Genomic DNA, 26,393 nt, shown 5'->3' with positions numbered 1-26,393 from the left:
AAGATCTTCCATATACAGAGCAGAATGCTGATACATCTTATCAGGATCAAGAAAAAAGGAAAAACCGCTGCACTCCAACTTCTCAAATCAAGTCTGTGTTTATTTTTCACCCAGCGTGCAACGTTTCGACTCCGTGCTTGATAAAGACTCAGTGGAGTCGAAACGTTGCACGCTGGGTGAAAAATAAACACGGACTTGATTTGAGAAGTTGGAGTGCCGCGGTTTTTCCTTCTTTCTGCATCCTGGGATCCCTAGGGCGCCGCCACCGAATGGACTCACTGAGACAACTCAGAAGGTAGTGCTGTTCTACTTTATTTATAGGGGTTCTGCACTTTGTTTAAACTGATGATGATCTATCCTCTGGATCTGACCCCCGCCGATCAGCTGTTTGAGAAGGCAGCGGCGCTCCAACTGTTAGGCCGAATGCACACGGCCGTGTTCTGCGGCCGAGTGCGGGCCGTGAAAACCCTGCCGGGATTCCTGCTGACTGCTGGAGCGCACGGCGTCATGGGTTGCTATGACGCCGTGCGCTTCATGCAGCCGCTCCTGTACAGTAATACACTATACTAGTGTATTACTGTCCAGCAGCGGCTGCATGAAGCGCACGGCGTCATAGCAACCCATGACGCCGTGCGCTCCAGCAGTCAGCAGGAATCCCGGCAGGGTTTTCACGGCCCGCACTCGGCCGCAGAACACGGCCGTGTGCATTCGGCCTTAACCACCGGCACAGTGACGTCACGACTTGTATCAACCGGCCTGGGCGCGGCTAAGCTCTGTTCACTTGAATGGAGCTTAGCCTCGCCCAGGCCAGTGATACTAGTCGTGACGTCACTGGGCCGGCGGCAAACAGTGAAAAGGCCGCGGCGCTGCTAGACGCCGCTGCCTTCTCAAACAGCTGATCAGCAGGGGTCCCAGGTGTCGGACCCCCGCCGATCAGATGCTGATGATCTACCCAGAGGATAGATCATCAGTTAAAACAAAGTGGAAGAACCCCTTTAAGTATCTAACCTATCCATATACATAAGCTGTTTCATTGTTCCAATCACTTCATCAAGAGAGGGCAATTGGGGTTGTAGCCACTTCCTCAAAATACATTTTTTGGCTGCTAATAGCAAAATATGCCTGCTGCCCCCTACAATTTGGCACCCAGGGCCAAACGATAAAGCTACACTAATTTGTATAAAGTTGCCCGACATAAACATGGCAGACTCTACGCCTACTGATGACATCAGACGCCATGAGCGTGGTTGGGTCATGTGAGCTAAAGCCGGTCACCTGATCAGCCCAGGTTAGAGCGTTCCACGTGACCTGATTCTGAGCCTACGATTGGAAGGCACGTTACCGGCACTTCCGTGACGTAAGCAGGAGGGGTGTGGCTGGCAGCTGAGACAAATAAACATGGAGGTTATCTTTCACGAGAAAGTAAGTTGGAATTTGTGGGCGCCGCTCCTAGTAGGGGAGGGTTGAGAAAAGTGAGGGTCGGTGTGCTGCCCTGGCGGTGTGTTCCCCATACTGCCGTCACCAGGAGTGCTGAGCATCCCTACCGGCAAAGGCGGGGGAGGGAACCGGGGCCATAAAGTGTTATTATACAGGAGACGTGTGACGTCACAGCTGTGTGTATAGTGTTATACAGGAGAGGTGTGTATAGTGTTATTATACAGGAGAGGTGTGTATAGTGTTATTATACAGGAGAGGTGTGACATCACAGCTGTGTGTATAGTGTTATTATACAGGAGAGGTGTGTGTAGTGTTATTATACAGGAGAGGTGTGACGTCACAGCTGTGTGTATAGCAGGGGCGTAGCTAAAGGCTCATGGGCCCCGGTGCTAGAGTTTAGCTTGGGCCCCCCATACCTCATTGCTTTGTGGCTAGGGGCAGGGATGAGCAGCTCCCCCAGATTTGCCACTATATTTCTGTGTCATTGCCTTCCTGCTGCCTGAAGCAAAAGTTTAAACTGCACCCCCCACCATGCCAAATTCTGGACCTAACCCCTTCCCTCCAGCCAGAGGTGTAACTTGACCAGCATGCACCTTCTATAAAACAGGTGTCTTCTCATGTGGTAAAAAGGGCTTTGGGCCCCCTCAGGCTCCTAGGCCTGGTAGCGACTGCTACCTCTGCACCCCCTATAGCTACGCCCCTGGTGTATAGTGTTATTATACAGGAGACGTGTGACATCACAGCTGTGTGTATAGTGTTATTATACAGGAGACGTGTGACATCACAGCTGTGTGTATAGTGTTATTATACAGGAGACATGTGACATCACAGCTGTGTGTATAGTGTTATTATACAGGAGACATGTGACATCACAGCTGTGTGTATAGTGTTATTATACAGGAGACATGTGACATCACAGCTGTGTGTATAGTGTTATTATACAGGAGACGTGTGTGTGTATAGTGTTATTATACAGGAGACATGTGACATCACAGCTGTGTGTATAGTGTTATTATACAGGAGAGGTGTGACATCACAGCTGTGTGTATAGTGTTATTATACAGGAGATGTGTGTGTATAGTGTTATTATAAAGGAGAGGTGTGACATCACAGCTGTGTGTATAGTATTATACAGGAGACGTGTGTGTGTATAGTGTTATTATACAGGAGAGGTGTGACATCACAGCTGTGTGTATAGTGTTATTATACAGGAGAGGTGTGACATCACAGCTGTGTGTATAGTGTTATTATACAGGAGATGTGTGTGTGTATAGTGTTATTATAAAGGAGAGGTGTGACATCACAGCTGTGTGTATAGTGTTATTATACAGGAGAGGTGTGACATCACAGCTGTGTGTATAGTGTTATTATACAGGAGAGGTGTGACATCACAGCTGTGTGTATAGTGTTATTATACAGGAGACGTGTGTGTGTATAGTGTTATTATACAGGAGAGGTGTGACATCACAGCTGTGTGTATAGTGTTATTATACAGGAGAGGTGTGACATCACAGCTGTGTGTATAGTGTTATTATACAGGAGACGTGTGACGTCACAACTGTGTGTATAGTGTTATTATACAGGAGACGTGTGTGTGTATAGTGTTATTATACAGGAGAGGTGTGACATCACAGCTGTGTGTATAGTGTTATTATACAGGAGAGGTGTGACATCACAGCTGTGTGTATAGTGTTATTATACAGGAGAGGTGTGACATCACAGCTGTGTGTATAGTGTTATTATACAGGAGAGGTGTGTGTGTATAGTGTTATTATACAGGAGAGGTGTGTGTGTATAGTGTTATTATACAGGAGAGGTGTGTGTGTATAGTGTTATTATATAGGAGAGGTGTGTGTATAGTGTTATTATACAGGAGAGGTATGTGTGTATAGTGTTATTATACAGGAGAGGTGTGTGTGTATAGTGTTATTATACAGGAGAGGTGTGTGTGTATAGTGTTATTATACAGGAGAGGTGTGTGTGTATAGTGTTATTATACAGGAGAGGTGTGTGTGTATAGTGTTATTATACAGGAGAGGTGTGTGTGTATAGTGTTATTATACAGGAGAGGTGTGTGTGTATAGTGTTATTATACAGGAGAGGTGTGTGTGTATAGTGTTATTATACAGGAGAGGTGTGTGTGTATAGTGTTATTATACAGGAGAGGTGTGTGTGTATAGTGTTATTATACAGGAGAGGTGTGTGTGTATAGTGTTATTATACAGGAGAGGTGTGACATCACAGCTGTTGTGTATAGTATTATACAGGAGACGTGTGTGTGTATAGTGTTATTATACAGGAGAGGTGTGACATCACAGCTGTGTGTATAGTGTTATTATACAGGAGAGGTGTGACATCACAGCTGTGTGTATAGTGTTATTATACAGGAAGAGGTGTGTGTGTATAGTGTTATTATACAGGAGAGGTGTGTGTGTGTATAGTGTTATTATACAGGAGAGGTGTGTGTGTATAGTGTTATTATACAGGAGAGGTGTGTGTGTATAGTGTTATTATACAGGAGAGGTGTGTGTGTGTATAGTGTTATTATACAGGAGAGGTGTGTGTGTGTATAGTGTTATTATACAGGAGAGGTGTGGGTGTATAGTGTTATTATACAGGAGAGGTGTGTGTGTGTATAGTGTTATTATACAGGAGAGGTGTGTGTGTGTATAGTGTTATTATACAGGAGAGGTGTGTGTGTATAGTGTTATATACAGGAGAGGTGTGTGTGTGTATAGTGTTATTATACAGGGAGAGGTGTGTGTGTGTATAGTGTTATTATACAGGAGAGGTGTGTGTATAGTGTTATTATACAGGAGAGGTGTGTGTGTAGTGTTATTATACAGGAGAGGTGTGTGTATAGTGTTATTATACAGGAGAGGTGTGTGTATAGTGTTATTATACAGGAGAGGTGTGTGTGTGTGTATAGTGTTATTATACAGGAGAGGTGTGTGTGTGTATAGTGTTATTATACAGGAGAGGTGTGTGTGTGTGTATAGTGTTATTATACAGGAGAGGTGTGTGTGTGTGTATAGTGTTATTATACAGGAGAGGTGTGTGTGTGTATAGTGTTATTATACAGGAGAGGTGTGTGTGTGTATAGTGTTATTATACAGGAGAGGTGTGTGTGTGTATAGTGTTATTATACAGGAGAGGTGTGTGTGTGTATAGTGTTATTATACAGGAGAGGTGTGTGTGTGTTTAGTGTTATTATACAGGAGAGGTGTGTGTGTATAGTGTTATTATACAGGAGAGCTGTGTGTGTATAGTGTTATTATACAGGAGAGGTGTGTGTGTATAGTGTTATTATACAGGAGAGCTGTGTGTGTATAGTGTTATTATACAGGAGAGCTGTGTGTGTATAGTGTTATTATACAGGAGAGCTGTGTGTGTATAGTGTTATTATACAGGAGAGGTGTGTGTGTATAGTGTTATTATACAGGAGAGGTGTGTGTGTATAGTGTTATTATACAGGAGAGGTGTGTGTGTATAGTGTTATTATACAGGAGAGGTGTGTGTGTATAGTGTTATTATACAGGAGAGGTGTGTGTGTATAGTGTTATTATACAGGAGAGGTGTGTGTGTATAGTGTTATTATACAGGAGAGGTGTGTGTGTGTGTATAGTGTTATTATACAGGAGAGGTGTGTGTGTGTGTATAGTGTTATTATACAGGAGAGGTGTGTGTGTGTGTATAGTGTTATTATACAGGAGAGGTGTGTGTGTATAGTGTTATTATACAGGAGAGGTGTGTGTATAGTGTTATTATACAGGAGAGGTGTGACGTCACACTGACCCTCTGTGACCCTCTCCTTTCTTCCAGCAAGAGGGCTCCCTTTGCGCCCAGCACTGCCTCAATAACCTCCTGCAGGGGGAGTACTTCAGCCCTGTGGAGCTCTCGTCCATCGCCATGCAGCTGGATGAGCAGGAGCGGATGAGAATGGCGGAGGGCGGTATGACCAGCGCTGAGTACAGAACCTTCATGCAGGTAAGGACTCTACCGAAATTAAAGGGGGGTTCTACGGATCAGCTCGCTCCACCTCATGCAGACTCTGTGAACCAGTTTAGAGGATCTCTGCTTGGTATCGGTAAATAAAAACATTTTTGTTTACATCCAAAGGCTGAAAACCTTCCCAGGCCCAATACTTCTCACAGCTGAGGATTTGTTACAATGTATCAGTGTTTATAATACTGCGTGCGTATAATACTTGGACTCATAGGAGTTCCCTGCACTCATACATTGTAACAAACCATCAGCTGTGTGAGCAGGACAAGGTCATGTGAACAAGAGTAATTCCATTCACTGACACCAAACAGGCGGTGAGGAAATAAAAATAAAAAAATATATTTTAAACGTGCAGACCTCCATTATTCTTCCATTTTCTTATTGCAGCAGCCGTCCGGAAACATGGACGACAGCGGATTCTTCTCCATCCAGGTGAGTCTTAGGGAGTTTAAGGAAGTGTCCGTAAAGATCACAGGGCCCCGTGTGTTTCCAGGTGAGGGATGAGCATCCAATCCGCATAGACACCGGGGTCTCCAGAGCATCCTGGTGATAGATCTGAGACAGGATCAGTACAGGATAAGTAATGTACACAGGGACTGCACCAGCAGAATAGTGAGTGCAGCTCTGAAGTATAATACAGGATGTAACTCAGGATCAGTACAGGATAAGTAATGTATGTACACAGTGACTGCACCAGCAGAATAGTGAGTGCAGCTCTGGAGTATAATACAGGATGTAACTCAGGATCCGTACAGGATAAGTAATGTATGTACACAGTGACTGCACCAGCAGAATAGTGAGTGCAGCTCTGGAGTATAATACAGGATGTAACTCAGGATCAGTACAGGATAAGTAATGTACACAGTGACTGCACCAGCAGAATAGTGAGTGCAGCTCTGGAGTATAATACAGGATGTAACTCAGGATCAGTACAGGATAAGTAATGTATGTACACAGTGACTGCACCAGCAGAATAGTGAGTGCAGCTCTGGAGTATAATACAGGATGTAAACTCAGGATCAGTACAGGATAAGTAATGTATGTACACAGTGACTGCACCAGCAGAATAGTGAGTGCAGCTCTGGAGTATAATACAGGATGTAACTCAGGATCAGTACAGGATAAGTAATGTATGTACACAGTGACTGCACCAGCAGAATAGTGAGTGCAGCTCTGGAGTATAATACCGGATGTAACTCAGGAGCAGTACAGGATAAGTAATGTATGTACACAGTGACTGCACCAGCAGAATAGTGAGTGCAGCTCTGGAGTATAATACAGGATGTAACTCAGGATCGGTACAGGATAAGTAATGTAATGTACAGTTGTGGCCAAAAGTTTTGAGAATGACACAAATATTAGTTTTCACAAAGTTTGCTGCTAAACTGCTTTTAGATCTTTGTTTCAGTTGTTTCTGTGATGTAGTGAAATATAATTACACGCACTTCATACGTTTCAAATAGGGGTGCACCGAAATTCCGGCGGCCGAAAATGGGCCTAATTCATTTCGGCCGATATTGGTACATATCGGCAGAAAATAGCGGGGAGGGACTGGGAGGAGGAGCTGGGGGCCGGTGCGTTGACTGTGCTCCGGCCCCCAGCTCCAGTAGTTATAAAATGTGTACAATTAATAAGGATTCTATTCATGAGGCCCCCTCTGCAGTAGAACATTCAATATAGCCACATCCTACTCACAGGGCTGTTATCTTAATGCTGGCCGGCCGGGCAGACGAGCGGCAGCGTCACGACTGACGTCATGTGCCCGGCCTACTTTCTGAATGAAGGAGGCGGCGCAGGCATGTGACGTCAGTCGTGACGCTGCCGCTCGTCTGCCCGGCCGGCCAGCATTAAGATAACAGCCCTGTGAGTAGGATGTGGCTGTATTGAATGTTCTACTGCAGAGGGGGCCTCATGAATAGAATCCTTATTAATTGTACACATTTTATAACTAGTCTGTACTGGAGCGGCAATGGGGGGGGGGGGTCTGTGGATGGCACTGTTATGGGGTGGGTGGGGCTCTGTGGATGGCACTGTTATGGGGTGGGTGGGGGTCTGTGGATGGCACTGTTATGGGGTGGGGGGGGGTCTGTGGATGGCACTGTTATGGGGTGGGGGGGTCTGTGGATGGCACTGTTATGAGGTGGGGGGGGGGTCTGTGGATGGCACTGTTATGGGGTGGGTGGGGGTCTGTGGATGGCACTGTTATGAGGTGGGGGGGTCTGTGGATGGCACTGTTATGGGTGGTTGGGGGTCTGTGGATGGCACTGTTATGGGGTGGGGGGTCTGTGGATGGCACTGTTATGGGGTGGGGGTCTGTGGATGGCACTGTTATGGGGTAGGTGGGGGTCTGTGGATGGCACTGTTATGGGGTGGGGGGTCTGTGGATGGCACTGTTATGGGGTGGGTGGGGGTCTGTGGATGGCACTGTTATGAGGTGGGGGGTCTGTGGATGGCACTGTTATGGGGTGGGTGGGGGTCTGTGGATGGCACTGTTATGGGGTGGGTGGGGGTCTGTGGATGGCACTGTTATGGGGTGGGTGGGGGTCTGTGGATGGCACTGTTATGGGGTGGGCGGGGGTCTGTGGATGGCACTGTTATGAGGTGGGGGGGGTCTGTGGATGGCACTGTTATGAGGTGGGGGGGGTCTGTGGATGGCACTGTTATGGGGTGGGTGGGGGTCTGTGGATGGCACTGTTATAAATATCACAAAAAAAAAAGTATTTTAAAAGTATTTGGGCAAAAAGGCAGTTTCGGTTTTCGGTCAAGGGCATCCTGAATTTTCGGTTTCGCTTTCGGACCAGAATTTTTATTTCGGTGCACCCCTAGTTTCAAAGGCTTTTATCGACAATTACATGACATTTATGCAGCGAGTCAGTATTTGCAGTGTTGGCCCTTCTTTTTCAGGACCTCTGCAATCCGACTGCGCATGCTCTCAATCAACTTCTGGGCCAATTCCTGACTGATAGCAACCCATTCTTTCATAATCACTTCTTGGAGTTTGTCAGAATTAGTGGGTTTTTGTTTGTCCACCCGCCTCTTGAGGATTGAGCACAAGTTCTCAATGGGATTAAGATCTGGGGAGTTTCCAGGCCATGGACCCAAAATGTCAACGTTTTGGTCCCCGAGCCACTTAGTTATCACTTTTGCCTTATGGTGCGGTGCTCCATCGTGCTGGAAAATGCATTGTTCTTCACCAAACTGTTGTTGGATTGTTGGAAGAAGTTGCTGCTGGAGGGTGTTTTGGTGCCATTCTTTATTCATGGCTGTGTTTTTGGGCAGAATTGTGAGTGAGCCCACTCCCTTGGATGAGAAGCAACCCCACACATGAATGGTCTCAGGAGGCTTTACTGTTGGCATGACACAGGTCTAATGGTAGCGCTCACCTTTTCTTCTTCGGACAAGACTTTTTCCTGATGCCCCAAACAATCGGAAAGAGGCTTCATCGGAGAACATGACTTTGCCCCAGTCCTCAGCCGTCCATTCACCATATTGTCTGCAGAAGATCAATCTGTCCCTGATGGTTTTTTTTGGAGAGAAGTGGCTTCTTTGCTGCCCCTCTTTTTTATGTACATACATTTTTATTAATTTTCCAGATATTATCAGTCATACACATCTTGTATAAGATTACAAATAGTCATGTGATCAATACAATCATGTATTACATAGCCCTTAGGTGTATAACATAACAGCAACCCGACCCTCCCCCCTCCCTAACTGCCGAGCCTGCAACACACATTCACCCAACTGAGTTGGTAACCTAGACTTTCAAGCCTGCCCTCACTTGTGTTTAGAAAATTTGCGTTGTATATATATTCATTGAGCTGTCCTACCCTCTACGTCTTGTCATATTAAATCCCTAGTGTCATCCCCTGCTAGGGCTGCAAGTATGAACGTAAGCCATTTTGCCTGATATCTTTTTATGGCCCTTTGTCCCTCCCTGTCCGTCGCCCATTTATCTGCCAGTATACAATCCCTTGTATGCTTTTTAATATCCTCAATTGACGGAGTTGTCGGCTGCAGCCAATGTCTTAAGATACATCTTTTTGTGGCTAGCAAAACTACTTGCACTGCTAAGGGGACTCGAGGGCCTGTATCCTGGAACAATAACTCCTTCGGATCCATGGATAGATGCGTTTTTAGTTTATTATTCAGTTCTCTGATTACCTTTTGCCATAAATCCGCGATGTCCCTGCATTCCCAAATGCAATGATACATGTTTGCTTCCGGAAACATGCATTTAGGGCAAGCTTTCAACCTCTCGCTAGTGGCTACAGTAGTGCTGCCTCTGAAATCAAAGCCATATATTGCTCTATGCATCAATTTAAAATGTGTCTCTCCATATTTCACTAGACACCGCTTTCCGCACATTTTCCCACCCCCGCAATATATCTTCGGTTGTTACTTTAATGCTTGGTCCCCTTGACCACTTTTTAAAGAGGGTGTCCACTATGCCAGATGAGTGATTTCCTCACCCTCCGATATAGGAAGGCTATGGAGGGTTTGCCATAGTTAGGAGACAGTATACCATCAAAATCATTTAGTGAAAACTCGCTCACAGTATTCTTGCTGCCCTTCTTGACACCAGGCCATCTTCCAAAAGCCTTCGCCTCACTGTGCGTGCAGATGCGCTCACACCTGCCTGCTGCCATTCCTGAGCAAGCTCTGCACTGGTGGCACTCCGATCCCGCAGACGATCCTGGCGCTTGCTGGACTTTCTTGGACGCCCTGAAGCCTTCTTAACAAGAATGGAACCTCTTTCCTTGAAGTTCTTGATGATCTCATAAATTGTTGATTGAGGTGCAATCTTAGTAGCCACAATATCCTTGCCTGTGAAGCCATTTTTATGCAACGCAATGATGGCTGCACGCGTTTCTTTGCAGGTCACCATGGTTAACAATGGAAGAACAATGATTTCAAGCATCACCCTCCTTTTAACAGGTCAAGTCTGACATTTTAACCCAATCAGCCTGACATAATGATCTCCAGCCTTGTGCTCGTCAACATTCTCACCTGAGTTAATATAAGACGCTTACTGAAATGATCTCAGCAGGTCCTTTAATGACAGCAATGAAGTGCAGTGGAAAGGTTTTTTTTTGGGATTAAGTTAATTTTCATGGCAAAGAAGGACTATGCAATTCATCTGATCGCTCTTCATAACATTCTGGAGTATATGCAAATTGCTATTATAGAAACTTAAGCAGCAACTTTTCCAATTTCCAATATTTATGTAATTCTCAAAACTTTTGTCCACGACTGTACACAGTGACTGCCCAACAGAATAGTGAGTGCAGCTCTGGAGTATAATACAGGATGTAACTCAGGATCAGTACAGGATAAGTAATGTATGTACACAGTGACTGCACCAGCAGAATAGTGAGTGCAGCTCTGGAGTATAATACAGGATGTAACTCAGGATCAGTACAGGATAAGTAATGTATGTACACAGTGACTGCACCAGCAGAATAGTGAGTGCAGCTCTGGAGTATAATACAGGATGTAACTCGGGATCAGTACAGGATAAGTAATGTATGTACACAGTGACTCCACCAGCAGAATAGTGAGTGCAGCTCTGGAGTATAATACAGGATGTAACTCAGGATCAGTACAGGATAAGTAATGTAATGTATGTACACAGTGACTGCATCAGCAGAATAGTGAGTGCAGCTCTGGAGTATAATACAGGATGTAACTCAGGATCAGAACAGGATAAGTAATTAAATGGATGTACACAGTGACTCCACCAGCAGAATAGTGAGTTCAGCTCTGGAGTATAATACAGGATGTAACTCAGGTTCAGTACAGGATAAGTAATGTAATTTATGTACACAGTGACTGCACCAGCAGAATAGTGAGTGCAGCTCTGGAGTATAATACAGGATGTAACTCAGGATCAGTACAGGATAAGTAATGTATGTACACAGTGACTGCACCAGCAGAATAGTGAGTGCAGCTCTGGAGTATAATACAGGATGTAACTCAGGATCAGTACAGGATAAGTAATGTATGTACACAGTGACTCCACCAGCAGAATAGTGAGTGCAGCTCTGGAGTATAATACAGGATGTAACTCAGGATCAGTACAGGATAAGTAATGTAATGTATGTACACAGTGACTCCACCAGCAGAATAGTGAGTGCAGCTCTGGAGTATAATACAGTATGTAACTCAGGATTAGTACAGAATAAGTAATGTATGTATCTTTTCTGGTCTTGTACTGTACACGTCCGAGCGCAGTTTGTAGACAATACACAGTTTATTTCTTTGTTCTTTCCCCAGGTTATAAGTGATGCACTAAGAGTCTGGGGACTAGAACTGATTCTCTTCAACAGTCCCGAGTATCAGACCCTCGGCATAGATCCAATGTAAGTCTCTAGATTTTTGGATTATTTTATTAATTTAATGTTTACTTCACATCTGCTTTTGCCGCAGGGTGATTATGTTGATCGAGATGAATTTTATTTTAAAATCATGAATTTTTTGTTTTTGTTTTATTTTTTCACTTTAGAAATGAACGAGCCTTTATCTCTAATTATAAGGAGCACTGGTTTACTGTACGGAAATTGGGTAAACAGGTAGGTCACCATCTGGACTCCTCCGAATCCTGGAAATGTGATGACATTTATTTGTTTCAGTAGTAAAACTATTGAATCATGACATGAAAGAAAAGTTGCTCTGTAACATAAACCCTTTATTCATTTTTTGGGGGTATTTTCCAGTCCTGTGGATGTAGCCTGCAGTGTAAAGAATGGAGGTTTTCATTCTGTTTGTTTTTTTATGGCTGTATTCTGGGTCCTGTCTTTGTTTATACATAGTCTCTCCTCTAGTCTTAGTGCTGTATTACACCAACAGGTTATCTGACAGATTTTCTGACCAATCATTGGTCAGATGGCCAGTTACACACAGATATTTAGTTATATTTAGTCAGATAATCTGTTGGTGTAATACAGCCCATAGACTTGACTTACCATTGTCATAGGCTTGTCAGTAAAAGCAAGAGACCACTGTGGTACTCAGCAGAAGTGGCAGAAATCATTAAAAACTAAAAGATAGCATTTAGTAATTATAAAAAAATTTAATAAAAAGAGGATAACAGGTAAATTTATAAGATCAGGCAGAGAGAGGCCAAACAAGTTATAAGAGCTTCTAAAGCACAGGCAGAAGAGAAATTAGCTCAGTCAGTGTAAAAAGGCTACAGTCTTCAGATACATAAAGGAAACTAAAATAAGGAATTGCCAAATTAAAAACTAAAGAAGGAAGGTATATGGAAGAAGATAAAGAACTAGCTGACTGCCTCAATGAATACTTCTGTTCAGTTTTTACAAAGGAAAATGAAGGAAAAGGACCTCAGTAAGGAAGGAAGACTAATGAATCTTTTGATGCATGTGTCTTTACAGAGGAAGAGGTTCTAAGTCAGGCTACTTTCACACTAGCGTTCGATCGGATCCGTTCTGAACGGATCCGCTCATAATAATGCAGACGGAGGCTCCGTTCAGAACGGATCCGTCTGCATTATTTTGGCATATAAAAGCTAAGTGTGAAAATAGCCTCGGACGGATCCGTCCAGACTTTCAATGTAAAGTCAATGGGGGACGGATCCGCCTGAAGATTGAGCCATATTGTGGTATCTTCAAGCGGATCCGTTCCCATTGACTTACATTGTAAGTCTGGACGGATCCGCACGCCTCCGCACGGCCAGGCGGACACCCGAACGCTGCAAGCAGCGTTCAGCTGTCCGCCTGTCCGTGCGGAGGCGAGCGGAGCGGAGGCTGAACGCCGCCAGACTGATGCAGTCTGAGCGGATCCGCTCCATTCAGACTGCATCAGGGCTGGACGGCTGCGTTCGGGTCCGCTCGTGAGCCCCTTCAAACGGAGCTCACGAGCGGACCGACGAACGCTAGTGTGAAAGTAGCCTCAACTGTCTAAATTTAATACCAATAAGTCACAGGGGCCTGATGGGATACACCCAAAGCTATTAAAAGAGCTCAGCGGTGAACTAGCAAAACCATTAACAGATTTATTTAACCAATCACAGGTAACAGGAGTCGTCCCAGAAGATTGGAAATTAGCAAATGTTGTGCCCATTCACAAGAAAGGTAGTAGGGAGGAATCGGGCAACTATAGGCCAGTAAGCCTGACATCAATAGTGGGGAAATTAATGGAAACCATACTTAAGGAGAGGATTGTGGAACATCTAAAATCCCATGGATTGACGCTGGGTTCAGACCTGAGCGTACTTGAACGTACGCCCTGTATGCGCGATTGTACGGGCGTTTGCAATCGTGCATACAGAGACAAGCGAACGCCCATTGTCGTGCGTTCCCGCGGAAGTCTATGTACAGGAACGCGCGACAAGACGCCTCAAAGAAGCTCATGTACTTCTTGGGGCGTCGGGCGTTTTACAGCGCGATCATACGCGCTGTAAAACGCTCAGGTCTGAACCCAGCCTGAAAGATGAAAAACAGCATGGGTTTACTTCAGGGAGATCATGTCAAACTAATCTTATAGATTTTTTTGATTGGGTGACTAAAATAATAGATGGAGGAGGTGCAGTAGACATCGCTTATCTAGACTTTAGTAAGGCTTTTGATACTGTCCCACATAGAAGGCTTATCAATAAAGTTCAGTCTTTGGGCTTGGACTCCCATATTGTTGAATGGCTTAGGCAGTGGCTGAGGGACAGACAACAGAGGGTTGTAGTCAATGGAGTATATTCAGACCAAGGTCTTGTTACCAGTGGGGTACCTCAGGGATCTGTTCTGGGACCCATATTGTTTAATGTCTTTATCAGCGAAATTGCAGAAGGCCTCAATGGTAAGGTGTGTCTTTTTGCTGATGACACAAAGATTTGTAACAGGGTTGATGTTCCTGGAGGGATACACCAAATGGAAAAGGATTTAGGAAAACTAGAGGAATGGTCAAAAATCTGGCAACTAAAATGTAATGTTGATAAGTGCAAGATAATGCACCTGGGGCGTAAAAACCCAAGAGCAGAATATAAAGTCAGTGACACAGTCCTAACCTCAGTATCTGCGGAAAGGGATTTAGGGATCATTATTTCAGAAGACTTAGGCCTCTTTCACACGGGCGTCAGTTTTTTTGCCCGGATAAGAGCCGGGTGCGTTGCGGGAAAATGCGCTATTTTTTCTGCGCGAGTACAAAATATTGTCATGCGTTGCACTCGCGTGAGAAAAATCGCGCATGTTTGGTACCCAAACCCGAACTTCTTCATAGAAGTTCGGGCTTGTGATTGATGTTCTGAAGATTGTATTATTTTCCCTTATAACATGGTTATAAGGGAAAATAATAGCATTCTGAATACAGAATCCATAGTAAACCAGCGCTAGAGGGGTTAAAAAAAATAAAAAATAATTTAACTCACCTTAGTCCACTTGCTCGCGAAGCCCGGCATCTCCTTGTGTCTCCTCTGCGCTGAACAGGACCTGGGGTGAGCTGCTCCATTAAATATCGGTTAAGGACCTTCGATGACGTCACTCCGGTCATCACATGGTACGTCACATGATCTTTTACCATAGTGATTCACCATGGTAAAAGACCATGTGATGACCGGAGTGACGTCATCGAAGGTCCTTAACCGATATTTAATGAAGAAGCTCACCCCAGGTCCTGTTCAGCGCAGAGGAGACACAAGGAGATGCCAGCTTCGCGAGCAAGTGGACTAAGGTGAGTTAATTTTTATTTTTATTTTTTTTAACCCCTCTAGCGCTGGTTTACTATGCATTCTGTATTCAGAATGCTATTATTTTCCCTTATAACCATGTTATAAGGGAAAATAATAATGATCGGGTCTCCATCCCGATCGTCTCCTAGCAACCGTGCGTGCAAATCGCACGGCATCCGTACTTGCTTGCGGATGTCATCCGATTTTCACACACCCCATTCATTTCTATGGGGCCTGCGTCACGTCGAAATCGGACAATATAGAGCATGCTGCGATTTCAACTGAACGCACAAGTGATGCGTTAAAAACATCGCTCATGTGCACAGCCCCATAGAAATGAATGGGTCAGGATTTAGTGCGGGTGCCATACGTTCGCCGCACGGATCGCACCCGCACAGAAAACTCGCCCGTGTGAAAGGGGCCTTAAAGGTAGGCAGACAATGTCCTAGAGCAGCAGGAAATGCTGGCAGAATGCTGGGTGTATAGGGAGAGGCATTACCAGTAGACAGAGGGAGGCGCTCATGCCGCTCTACAGAGCACTAGTGAGACCTCATCTGGAGTATTATGCGCAGTACTGGAGGCCATATCTCCAGAAGGATATTGATACTTTGGAGAGAGTTCAGAGAAGAGCTACTAAACTGGTACATGGATTGCAGGATAAAACTTACCAGGAAAGATTAAAGGACCTTAACATGTATAGCTTGGAAGAAAGACGAGACAGAGGGGAGATGAGAGAAACTGCTAAATACATAAAGGGAATCAACACGGTAAAAGAGGAGAGAATATTTAAAAGAAGAAAAACTACCACAAGAGGACATCGTTTTAAACCTTTGCCCCTCTAATTTAAAAGTAATATCAGGAAGTATTACTTTACTGAGAGAGTAGTGGGTGCATGGAATAGCCTTCCTGCAGAAGTGGCAGCTGCAAATACAGTGAAGGAGTTTAAGCATGCATGGGATAGGCATAAGGCCATCCTTCATATAAGATGGGGCCAGGGGCTATCCATAGTATTCAGTATATTGGGCAGACTAGATGGGCCAAATGGTTCTTATCTGCTGACATATTCTATGTTTCTGTGATACAGTTACAAAACAGATCTGCATGTGTCATTTGATGCAACCATGACAACCGGCATGAGAGCCTCCACCATTCTTTACCCTGCAGGCTTGTAACAATGGAGATTTTATATTGAAATGTGACTTGCAGTGCCTTGCAAAAGTATTCACCCCCTTGACTTTTTTTCGTATTTTGGTGCCTCACAACCTGGAAATAACATGGATTGTTTGAGGATTTGCATCATGTAATTTACAGAACATGCCCACAACTTTGAAGATGTTTTTATTTTTTTTATTGTGAAGCAAACAACAAATAGGACAAAATAACAGAAAAAGTCAATGTGCAGAACTATTCACCCCCCTGAAGTCAGTACTTTGTAGAGCCGCCTTTTGCGGCAATCGCAGCTCCAAGTCGCTTTGGATAAGTCTCTATGAGCAGTCGCCACATCTTACCGCTGGGAGTTTTGCCCGTTCCTCCTTGCAGAACTGCCCCAGCTCCTTCAGGTCGGATGTTTGCGCTTGTGAACAGCAATCTTTAAGTCTGACCACAGATCTTCTATTGGATTGAGATCTGGGCTGTGACTCGGCCATTCCAACACATTTACATGTTTCCCCTTAAACCCCTCCAGTGTTGCTGTAGCCGTGTGTTTGGGGTCATTGTCCTGCTGGAAGGTGAACCTCCGTCCGAGCCTCAGATCACGCACAGAGTGGGGCAGGTTCTGCTCAAGAATATCCCTGTATTTAGCACCATCCATCTTTCCCTCAGCTCTGACCAGTTTCCCAGTCCCCCCAGTATGATGCTGCCACCACGATGTCTCATTGTGGGGATTGTGTTCTTTGGGTGATGTGTTGGGTTTGCTCCAGACATAACGTTTTCTTTAATGGCTGAAAAGTTCCATTATAGTCTCCTCAGACCGGAGCCCCTTCCTCCATACATTTCGGAGTCTCCCACAGGCCTTCTCGCAAACTCACAACGTGCCTTATTGTTTTTAGCTGACAGTAATGGCTTCTTCTGGCCACTGCCATAAAGCCCAACTCTATGGAGCGTACGGCTTATTGTCCTCCTATGTACAGATCCTCCAGTCTCTGCTGTGGAACTCTGCAGCTCCTCCAGGGAGGAGGCGGCCGTCTCTTGGCAGGTTTGCTTTTGTGCCATGTTCTTTCCATTTGGTTATGATAGATTTGATGGTGCTCCTGGGGATCATCAAAGATTTGGATATTGTTTTTTATAACCGAACCCTGACTTGTACTTCTCAACAACATTGTCCCTTACTTGTTTGGAGAGCTCCTTGGTCTTCATGGCAGTGTTTGGTCAGTGATGCCTCTTGCTTAGGTGCTGCAGCCTCTGGGGTGTATATGTAATGACAGATCATGTGACACTGAGATTGCACACAGGTGACATCATCTCACTAATTATGGGACTTCTGAAGGTAATTGGTTGCACCAGAGCTTTTTATGGGCTTCCTAACAAAGGGGGTGAATACATACGCACATGGCAATTTTCTGTTTTTGTATTTCTAAACAATAGTTTTATTTATATATTTTTCTCATTTCACTTCACCAACTTAGACTATTGTGTTCTGATCATCACATAAAATTTAGTGGGGGGGGGGGGGGGGTGAATACTTTTGCAAGACACTGTATTTTTTTTATTGATAATATATATATTGGTTATATTCCCCCATCATCCTAAAGGGGTTGTCCAGCCTTTAGTAAGTGATGGTCTATCCTCACAATAGGCTATCACAATCGGTTGGTCAGGTTTAGCTCCTAGACCGGTAGTTGCCGCTGGAACTAGGCGGCTTTGTCCACCTTGTGGTGGAAGGAGCTTGTTTACGACTGCATAGTTCCGGCAGGGGTGTGGGGACACTCTACAATCAACTAGTGAGGATAGGCTATCACTTGGTAGAGGCTGGACAACCCCTTTTAAGGAGCAAGTCTTAGTCTGCTCAGCATGGCAGATAAATCGGTGAATGACTGCAGGCGGGTAATCGCTGCCATCCTCTGACAGATTCCAGCACTGGGATGCAGATGAGTAGGACGCTGCTGATAATGCGTGTAAATGTCATGCACACTTCCCCTTTAACATGGCCATTGTTTTTATTTTCTATTTTTTTTAAAATTTTGTGCAATTTTTGCAGTGGTTCAACTTGAATTCCCTGCTGACAGGCCCGGAGCTTATATCCGACACCTACCTTGCACTCTTCTTAGCTCAGCTACAACAGGAAGGTAATGCTTCAGATGGTTTTTATGTCGCCTCTGATGTGTAAATCCCATCGCACACGAGCGCGGAGTCAGGCTGCCGCAGTCTGCACCTTGTACACATCATAAGAGCAGCGGTCTGTCCGTGGTAAGGACAGAAGACGGCATGTCTCCCAGGGCCTCTTCTGATCCGCGGTTTCCAAAAACACAAGTCCTCTCCTAAATTTTGATCATGGTGGAGAAACATCCATCTACCTGAACATTACTTATTTATGTAGAAAATGTCTGTCTATACCTTCCTTTCGTTCTCTTTTTTCACTTTGTCTTTTCTTCCCTCTCACTCTCTTTCCCCCCCCTTCTTCTTTTCCCGTTTGCTTTCTCTCTCTTCCCCCCTCTCTTTTTCCTGTCACTCTCCTATTCCCTTTTTCTTTCTTTTTTTTCTGTCTGTTACTTTCACTTTCTTTTCCTTTCTCTCTGTTACGTTCACTTTCTTTGTCTTTCACGTTCTTTCTCTCTTTGACCACACGGCCCTATGTGATGACGAGCTGTGAGCTTTCTTTTTTTCTCACTTTTTTTTCTTTCACTTTCTTTCGATGTCTTTTTATTTATTTATTTTCTTTCCCCCTCTTTCGTTCTTTCCCTCTCTCTTTCATCCTTCTTTGTTTCTAATTTTTTTTTTCTCTGTTTCTCTTTCACTTTCTTTGTCACTTTCTCACTCTCTTTGACCATATGACTCTGTGACAGGTTTTATTCCTGTGGGCTTTCTTATCGTTTCCTTTTTTTCATGACTTTCACTTTCACTATTTTCCCCTCTCCTTTATTCTCTTTCCCTCTTCTTTTTTTTTTCTTCATCTCTTTCCTCTTTTTCTTTCTGTATCCTTATTTTTCCCTTTTTCTTTTCTCTGTTTCTCTCACTTTCTTTGTCTCTTTCACGTTCTTTCTCTCTTTGACCAGACAGCCCTGTGTGATGACGAGCTGTACTTCAGTGAGATTTGTTGAGATCTTTATTTCTTTGTTTTTCTTTCATTTTCTTTGTTTGGCTTTCACTTTCTCACTCTCTTTGACTTTACGACCCTAGGTGACGATTTCTAATTTTTTTCTCACTTTTTTTCTTTCCCTCTCTATTTATTTCTCTCTCGTTGTCACTCTATTTCCCTCTTTTTTTCTTTAGCTCTCGCTCTCTTGTTTCCTCTTCTTATTTCTGTATCCCTCTTTCTCTTACTGTCTCTCATCCATGAGCTGTATTCTTGTGGGTAAGGAGAACACGACATGTGGGATAAATCACTTACATTCATTGCAAACCCCTTTTCCAGGATACTCCATATTTGTAGTAAAAGGAGATCTACCTGACTGTGAAGCCGACCAGATCCTCCAGATGATCCGGGTGCAGCAGATTCAGCGGCCGAGGCTCATAGGAGAGGATGCAGCACTGACCGACCAAAGGTAGCACAGGGCGTATCCAACCAGAGAAGAAGTGGAGTCACAGGGGGCAGAGTATTACTGGATCAGTTCTGAAGATGCCATACATGCCCAGACAGTACATCATATGGCGGCATGCGTAGAGCAGGGTTTAATGCTAGGGCTACACGACAACATGTGTTGCGCAACATATTTTATAAGGGTAGTCTATGGTGTTGCACTGTGACATGCTGCAACACGACAGTCGCACAAAAATCCATTTTGAATGGGTTTTTTGCGACTGTCATGTCGCAGCATGTTGCATTTCACAGTGCAACACCGTAGACTACCATTATAAAATATGTTGCACTGTATTACTGTGACAAATAGTCGCGCAAAAAATGTCGTTGTGTAGCCCTAGCCTGAAATACCGCGTATCTTGCTGCAGATGGCACAGTTTGTCATATTTTTCTTTAAAATTCTGAACCGACTGAAGATATAGGGGTGATGTTGACCTGGTCTGTTAATTGGAGGCCTCCATGTTGGAAATTGTCAGGGTAATATACCTCACCGGGCACACCCCATATATGCCAGTGCCTGATTTGGGGAACTGCACTTGAATGGAGCGGTGTTTCAGTTCCTTGCACACTGGGCTGGTCGGGACTGTGACGGGCCTGCAGTGCTAAATCGGCGCAACAGCACCTTCATTCTCAAGATCGCTTATAAAGCGATGGCGTATCCTAGCGATAATGATCACTCTATAGCAGGATAGCTCAACCTGCGGCCTTCCAGCTGTTGTAAAACTACAACTCCCACCATGCCCTGCTGTAGGCTGATAGCTGTAGGCAGTCCAGGCATGCTGGGTGTTGTGGTTTTGCAACAGCTGGAGGGCTGCAGGTTGGGCATCCCTGCTCTATAGGATGTGATTATCTCTTTAAATCTGTGATTCTTGTATAGTCCACAGAGGAGTGTTCCGGGCGTGGAGGGGTCTCAGTTGTACGACTGGATCCCCCATGATGGATGAGGATGAAGAGAACCTGCAGAAGGCACTTGCACTCAGTAGGCAAGAGATAGACATGGAGGACGAGGAGGCAGATCTCCGCAGGGCGATACGACTCAGTATGCAAGGTACTGTACAGCAACAGGGGTTCCGTGATGCAGAGCAAAGGGCAAGACAATTCTCATGTCAATAAAATGTGTAATGTGCCCCAGCTCCTTACAGTAAACTTCCCGCCCAAAATCGCCATCCGTGGAGAAAAATCCCCCAAATTTGCCAATTTTTACACGCAGTGCTGCCTTTGCAAAAAGCTTGTATTACTTTTAGTCTTTCTTTCTTTCTTTCTTTATTTATTTTTCTTTCCTCCATTCCTCCCTTTTTTTCCAAGGTCTCTGCTTCCTGTGAGTGAATAGAAATACGTACAGGTTAAAAACGCTGCTTAACCTAAAACTTCACGCAGTTGAGTATTTGTTACCATTACATCCAGCCAAGACAATCCTCTATAGCACAAATCTCTCTCCTGATAGTTTGTTACAATGTATTAGTATAAAGTCCACACTGTTGATCTCAAGAGGATTGTCAAGGCTGTAACAAATCCCCAGCTGCGTGAGTGGTATAAAATCCCCCCGGTTTCTATGAGCGGTCCCCCTCCGCCCCCCCGTCCATAATAGTGCTTTCTTGCAGGAGGACCTCGCAGTGAATACACAGAGACCTCACCCCACAGCGTGCCACAGACATCAGGGACCTGTAAGGAAGAATCCCTCTCACAGGAGGAACTGCGCCAAAGACGACAGATGTATTTTGAAAAGTAACGAATCCGATTTTTATTTTATTTTTGTTTAAATCTTTCATTACTTTATACCACGGAGTACAGAATTGCTGTCCACAGCAGCTTCATGTCAGGAGGATTAACAGCGCCATTTTATTCTTGTAGACAACAGCAGATAAAACATGAACCGTGCTCCGATGGGAACTGTGCAACAACAGACTCCGGACATGCAGAAGCAGGTAAGCAGTCCCGGAAAGTAGATTTTATGTGATGTCACCGCTGATCTCTCTCTAGTGAATGGATAGGCTGCATTCTCAGTCATGTCACTGCTAATCTCTAGGGATTGGATAGGCTGCATTCTCAGTGATGTCACCGCTGATCTCTAGTGAATGGATAGGCTGCATTCTCAGTGATGTCACCGCTGATCTCTAGTGAATGGATAGACTGCATTCTCAGTGATGTCACCGCTGCTCTCTAGTGAATGGATAGGCTGCATTCTCAGTGATATCACCGCTGCTCTCTAGTGAATGGATAGGCTGCATTCTCAGTGATATCACCGCTGCTCTCTAGTAAATGGATAGGCTGCATTCTCAGTGATGTCACCGCTGATCTCTAGTGAATGGATAGGCTGCATTCTCAGTGATGTCACCGCTGATCTCTAGTGAATGGATAGGCTGCATTCTCAGTGATGTCACCGCTGCTCTCTAGTGAATGGATAGGCTGCATTCTCAGTGATGTCACCGCTGATCTCTAGTGTAGGGAAAGGCTGGAGGTTAAGATTTGTGCTTAGATTACGTATAAGAGATATTTACTGTAGGTTCCTCACTTAGGTCTATACGCCATGCGGGGGATGATACCAATATTATAACTTTCACTGTTCTTCCGCAGATTCTGGAATGAGTGAAGAGGACATGCTCAGGGCAGCCATGAAAATGTCTCTAGATACTGGTGGGACCAAGTCTGAGGAGCAGGGCAAATGACCACTGGGCTCCGGCCTGCCCTTTGTAAACTGTCCTGTGGGACCTGCCGCGCTTGTCACGCAGATAACAAGAATGTACATATTGAATATATAGTGTGGACGGGCGTCAGCCTTAGGTATATTTGATGCTTTTATGAATGTCTTTTTAAACGTGTCCGTGTGTCAATTATTCTTCACCACCTGAGCAGCGTCACATCCTGCGGCCTCTGATCTTCTTCTCCTCCCGAAAGACTCCACCTCGCATGGCGTGACCAAAGCACAAGCCCCTCAATGCTGGCCATAGAGGTGAAGACTTGCCCCTCATCTGACAAGCGGGACTTCCAAAAACCAGGATGGAGTGCAAGTCTCTAAAGTATGCCCTGTGCCAAGTCTGCCTCCCTGCACTACCACCAGGGGAGCCGTGGGGCAGTAGAGCATAGGCTGAGCCCTTCCCCTTGCTCAGTGCACGGAGTAAATAAGAAAGTTGCAAATGCTTTTATTAAAAAGGATTTCTTGGATTTTATTTTTATTTTAACCCTTGTACAAGTACTTACCTTAAATATTTTGCTCCCCCCCCTTCCACTCGTCTTAATCCATCCACCTGTGCTAGCCCATAGCAATGACAGTGACCTGTCGGAAGGAAGTCATGGTGCAGGCGACACTGACGGAAGGATGAGAGATAAATGGCTGCTTTCTCCTAGTAACAGCGCCACGCCTGGCCACAGATTGTGTGTGGTATTGCAGCCTGGCCGCCTTCGATTAAACAGCCTGCTGTACTTGGCTATCTCCAGAACTCGCATTGAAATGAATGGAGCGTCCACGTGCATGTGTGACAGGCCGCTCCTTTCATTTCAGGGGTACGGGGGGCCTGTTCTTGTGATCAGTCGGGGTCCCAGCGGTAGGACCCCTTCCCTCGCCATCTAATAGTTATTCCTCATCCTGTGGATAGGGGAGAACTTCAAACAACAGGAATACCCCTTTAGGGCTCATGTACACGAATGTATATTTTGTCCGTCTCCGTTCCGTTTTTCTGCGTATGCAGAACCATTCACTTCACTATCCGTATGTCCGCAAGTTCGTTCATAGAACATGCCAAGGCAGGCATTTTTACAATGGATCTGCAGAAAAAAAAAACAAAGAAAACGAACACAGACGTCAAATGGATGTTATCCGTTTTTTTTTTTTTGTTTTTTTTTTTTAAAGATATAGATTACCTATTCTCAGGATAGGTTCTGAATATCTGATTGACGGGGGTCTGACGAGGCATGTGACGTCACATTCATTGGTCATGTGGCCTAGACGTAACCCAGTCCCATTCAAGTGAATGGGGCTGAGCTGCAATATCAAGCACAGCCACTATATAATGGATGGCGCTGTGCTTGGTGAACTCCCTGCGGGGCCGTGGCCTCCTCAAACAGGTGATCATTGGGGGGGTAATGGGTTTTAGAGCCCCGCCCATCTGATATTGATGACCTCATCAGCATCAGACTCTTGGGAAAACCCTTTTAAGCTGCAATACCAGACATAACCCAGGAGCGGGGCGGTGCTGTTTCTGGATGAATGTGCCCCTATCTACTTTACCAATTATTGCACCATGTTGTTAATTTTATTTGATCGTAATGGGGACAAAGGTATCGCTCCGACTGCTCCTCGGTCACGTTTACCTCATTTACTTTCCATGTATGGCCGCACACTATCTTATTAACGAGCCATCTCCGGCAAGAGCAGGCGCTCAAATAAGGGGGTCCCCTCCCTGGTTATGGTGCTGTAACCCCATCTACACTCCGCTTGCAGGTTTTTGTTTTTTTGTGTTGTTTTAAAGAGCACTCTACACTAAATAAAGATCTAATTTTATCTTTTCACTAATATGTGATGGTAAATTTCGGAGAAAAACCTGGGAGGGGTTGTTGTGTGGACTACGTATTATTAGGGTCCATTCACACGTCCGTGTGTGTTTTGTGGATCCGCAAAACACGGACATCGCCGGCACTTAATAGAAAATGCCTAATCTTGTCTGCAGTTGCGGACAAGAATAGGACATGTTCTATTGTTTTCGGGAACGGAATTGTGGATCCGCAATTCTGGATCCAGGCAGCACATCGTGCGGCCCCATACAAATGAATTGCGGACATGTGAATGGACCCTTATATAGAAGGGGTCAGCAACCTCTGGCACTCTCCTGCTGTTTGAAACTACAGCCCCCAGCATGCTCCATTCACTTCTAGGGGAGTTCTGAGAACAGCCAAGCAAGTGTGGATGCTGGGAGTTGTAGTTTCACCACACCTGGAATGCCGAAGGGATCGGCAACCTCCGGCGCTCCAGCTGTTCTGAAACGACAACTCCTAGAATCCTCCTTTTTACTTTTATAGGAGTAAGGGCTCATGCACGCGACCGTACGTATTTTGCAGTCCCCAAAAATACGGATGACATCCGTGTGCATTCCGTATTTTGCGGAACGGAACAGCCGGCCCTTCATAGAACTGTACTATCCTTGTCTGTAATGCGGACCATATTATGTTCTATTTTTTTTGCGGAACGGACATACAGAAACGGAATGCACACGGAGTAACTTACGTATTTTTTTTGCGGACTCGTTGAAGCCCAAAAAAAAAAAGGAACGGACACGGAAAGAAAATATGTTCATGTGCATGAGGCCTTACAAGAACAGCAGAGTAAGGCCTCATGCACACGACCAGTTTTTTTTTAAGGTCCGCAAAAACGGGGTCCATAGATCCGTGACCGTTTTTTCGTCCGTGGGTCTTCCTTGTTTTTTGGAGGATCCACAGACATGAAAAATGAAAAAAAAATCTAAGTCAAGTTTGCCATTGAAATGATAGGAAAAAACGGACACTGATCACGGACACGGATGCCAATCTTGTGTGCATCTGTGATTTTTCACGGACCCATTGGCCGTGAAAAAAATAGGACAGGTCATATTTTTTTCACGGCCAGGAAACACGGATCACGGATGCGGCTGCCAAACGGTAAATTTTCCGATTTTTCCACGGACCCATTGAAAGTCAATGGGTCCGTGAAGGAAAACGGCACAACGGCCACGGATGCACACAACGGTCGTGTGCATGAGTCCTAAGTTTGCTGGGAGTTGTAGTTTCACAGTAACCGCAGCGCCGAAGGTTGCAGACCCCTGGTCTAAGGTCTCATTCATATGACCATATGTATTTTACGGTTAGTAAACTGCGGACCTGCGAACTATAGATACTGGCCGCGTGCATCCTGCACTTTCCTCAGTCCCCATTATGGGAATGTCTATTCTTAAAACCTATAAAACAGACAAGAATAGGACCTGTTTGATATTATAAGGAACAGCCTCACGGATACGGACAGCGCGCGGATGACATTTTTTGCGGCCCCATAGAAATAAATGGGTCTGCGTCCGGACCAAAAAAAACGGTTATGTTAATGAGGCCTCAGTGATTCTGAACCCAAACCAGGTGCAGGTCTAAAACACGGAATAGGTACAACATTTTCCATTAGGCCTCATGTGTTCGGCTGTTCCATGCATTGGGGACCGAAATTTGTGGTCCCCAGTGCACAGGCAACATCCGTGCGGCTGCCGCAGACATATCCAGACCCATTCAACTTGAATGGGTCAGTGATTGGTCCTGTTCTATTTTTATGCGGTACGGAAGCACGCCATAGTACTTCCGTACTGCACCTTCCGGATTGAGGACCCATTCAAATGGGTCCACATCTCTGATGCGGTAAGCACGCGGCCTGTGCCCACATATTGCTGACACGCTGTTTGCGGACCGCAATACGGGCACAGCTTTGTGCATGAGTCCTAATACTGTACCTTATACTTGTGTAGGCGCCACTCCTGGTTTTGGCTAAGGGTAGGTTCACATGAAGAATTTAGAGCGTGGGTTTCAGCG

The 26,393-nt window shown here is 45.1% G+C and overlaps 1 protein-coding gene across 1 annotated transcript; it reads left to right on the top strand.

Moving 5' to 3' along the window:
* The first annotated feature begins 1,367 nt into the window (after nucleotides 1–1,367).
* On the top strand, nucleotides 1,368–24,362 carry ATXN3 (ataxin 3). Its single transcript, XM_044271793.1, is given in 12 exon segments — nucleotides 1,368–1,422; nucleotides 5,260–5,424; nucleotides 5,830–5,874; nucleotides 11,719–11,804; nucleotides 11,948–12,014; nucleotides 18,318–18,405; nucleotides 19,692–19,821; nucleotides 20,734–20,782; nucleotides 20,784–20,904; nucleotides 21,458–21,581; nucleotides 21,708–21,781; nucleotides 22,431–24,362. Coding segments are annotated over 12 exon segments (1,065 nt in total). The 5' UTR covers nucleotides 1,368–1,398; the 3' UTR covers nucleotides 22,523–24,362.
* Nucleotides 24,363–26,393: the final 2,031 nt, after the last annotated feature.

Source organism: Bufo gargarizans, chromosome 11 (genome assembly GCF_014858855.1).
Source record: "Bufo gargarizans isolate SCDJY-AF-19 chromosome 11, ASM1485885v1, whole genome shotgun sequence".
Taxonomy (NCBI): domain Eukaryota; kingdom Metazoa; phylum Chordata; class Amphibia; order Anura; family Bufonidae; genus Bufo; species Bufo gargarizans.
The sequence above is the reverse complement of the archived record's forward strand: the minus strand, read 5'-3'. Positions and strand labels throughout refer to the sequence as shown.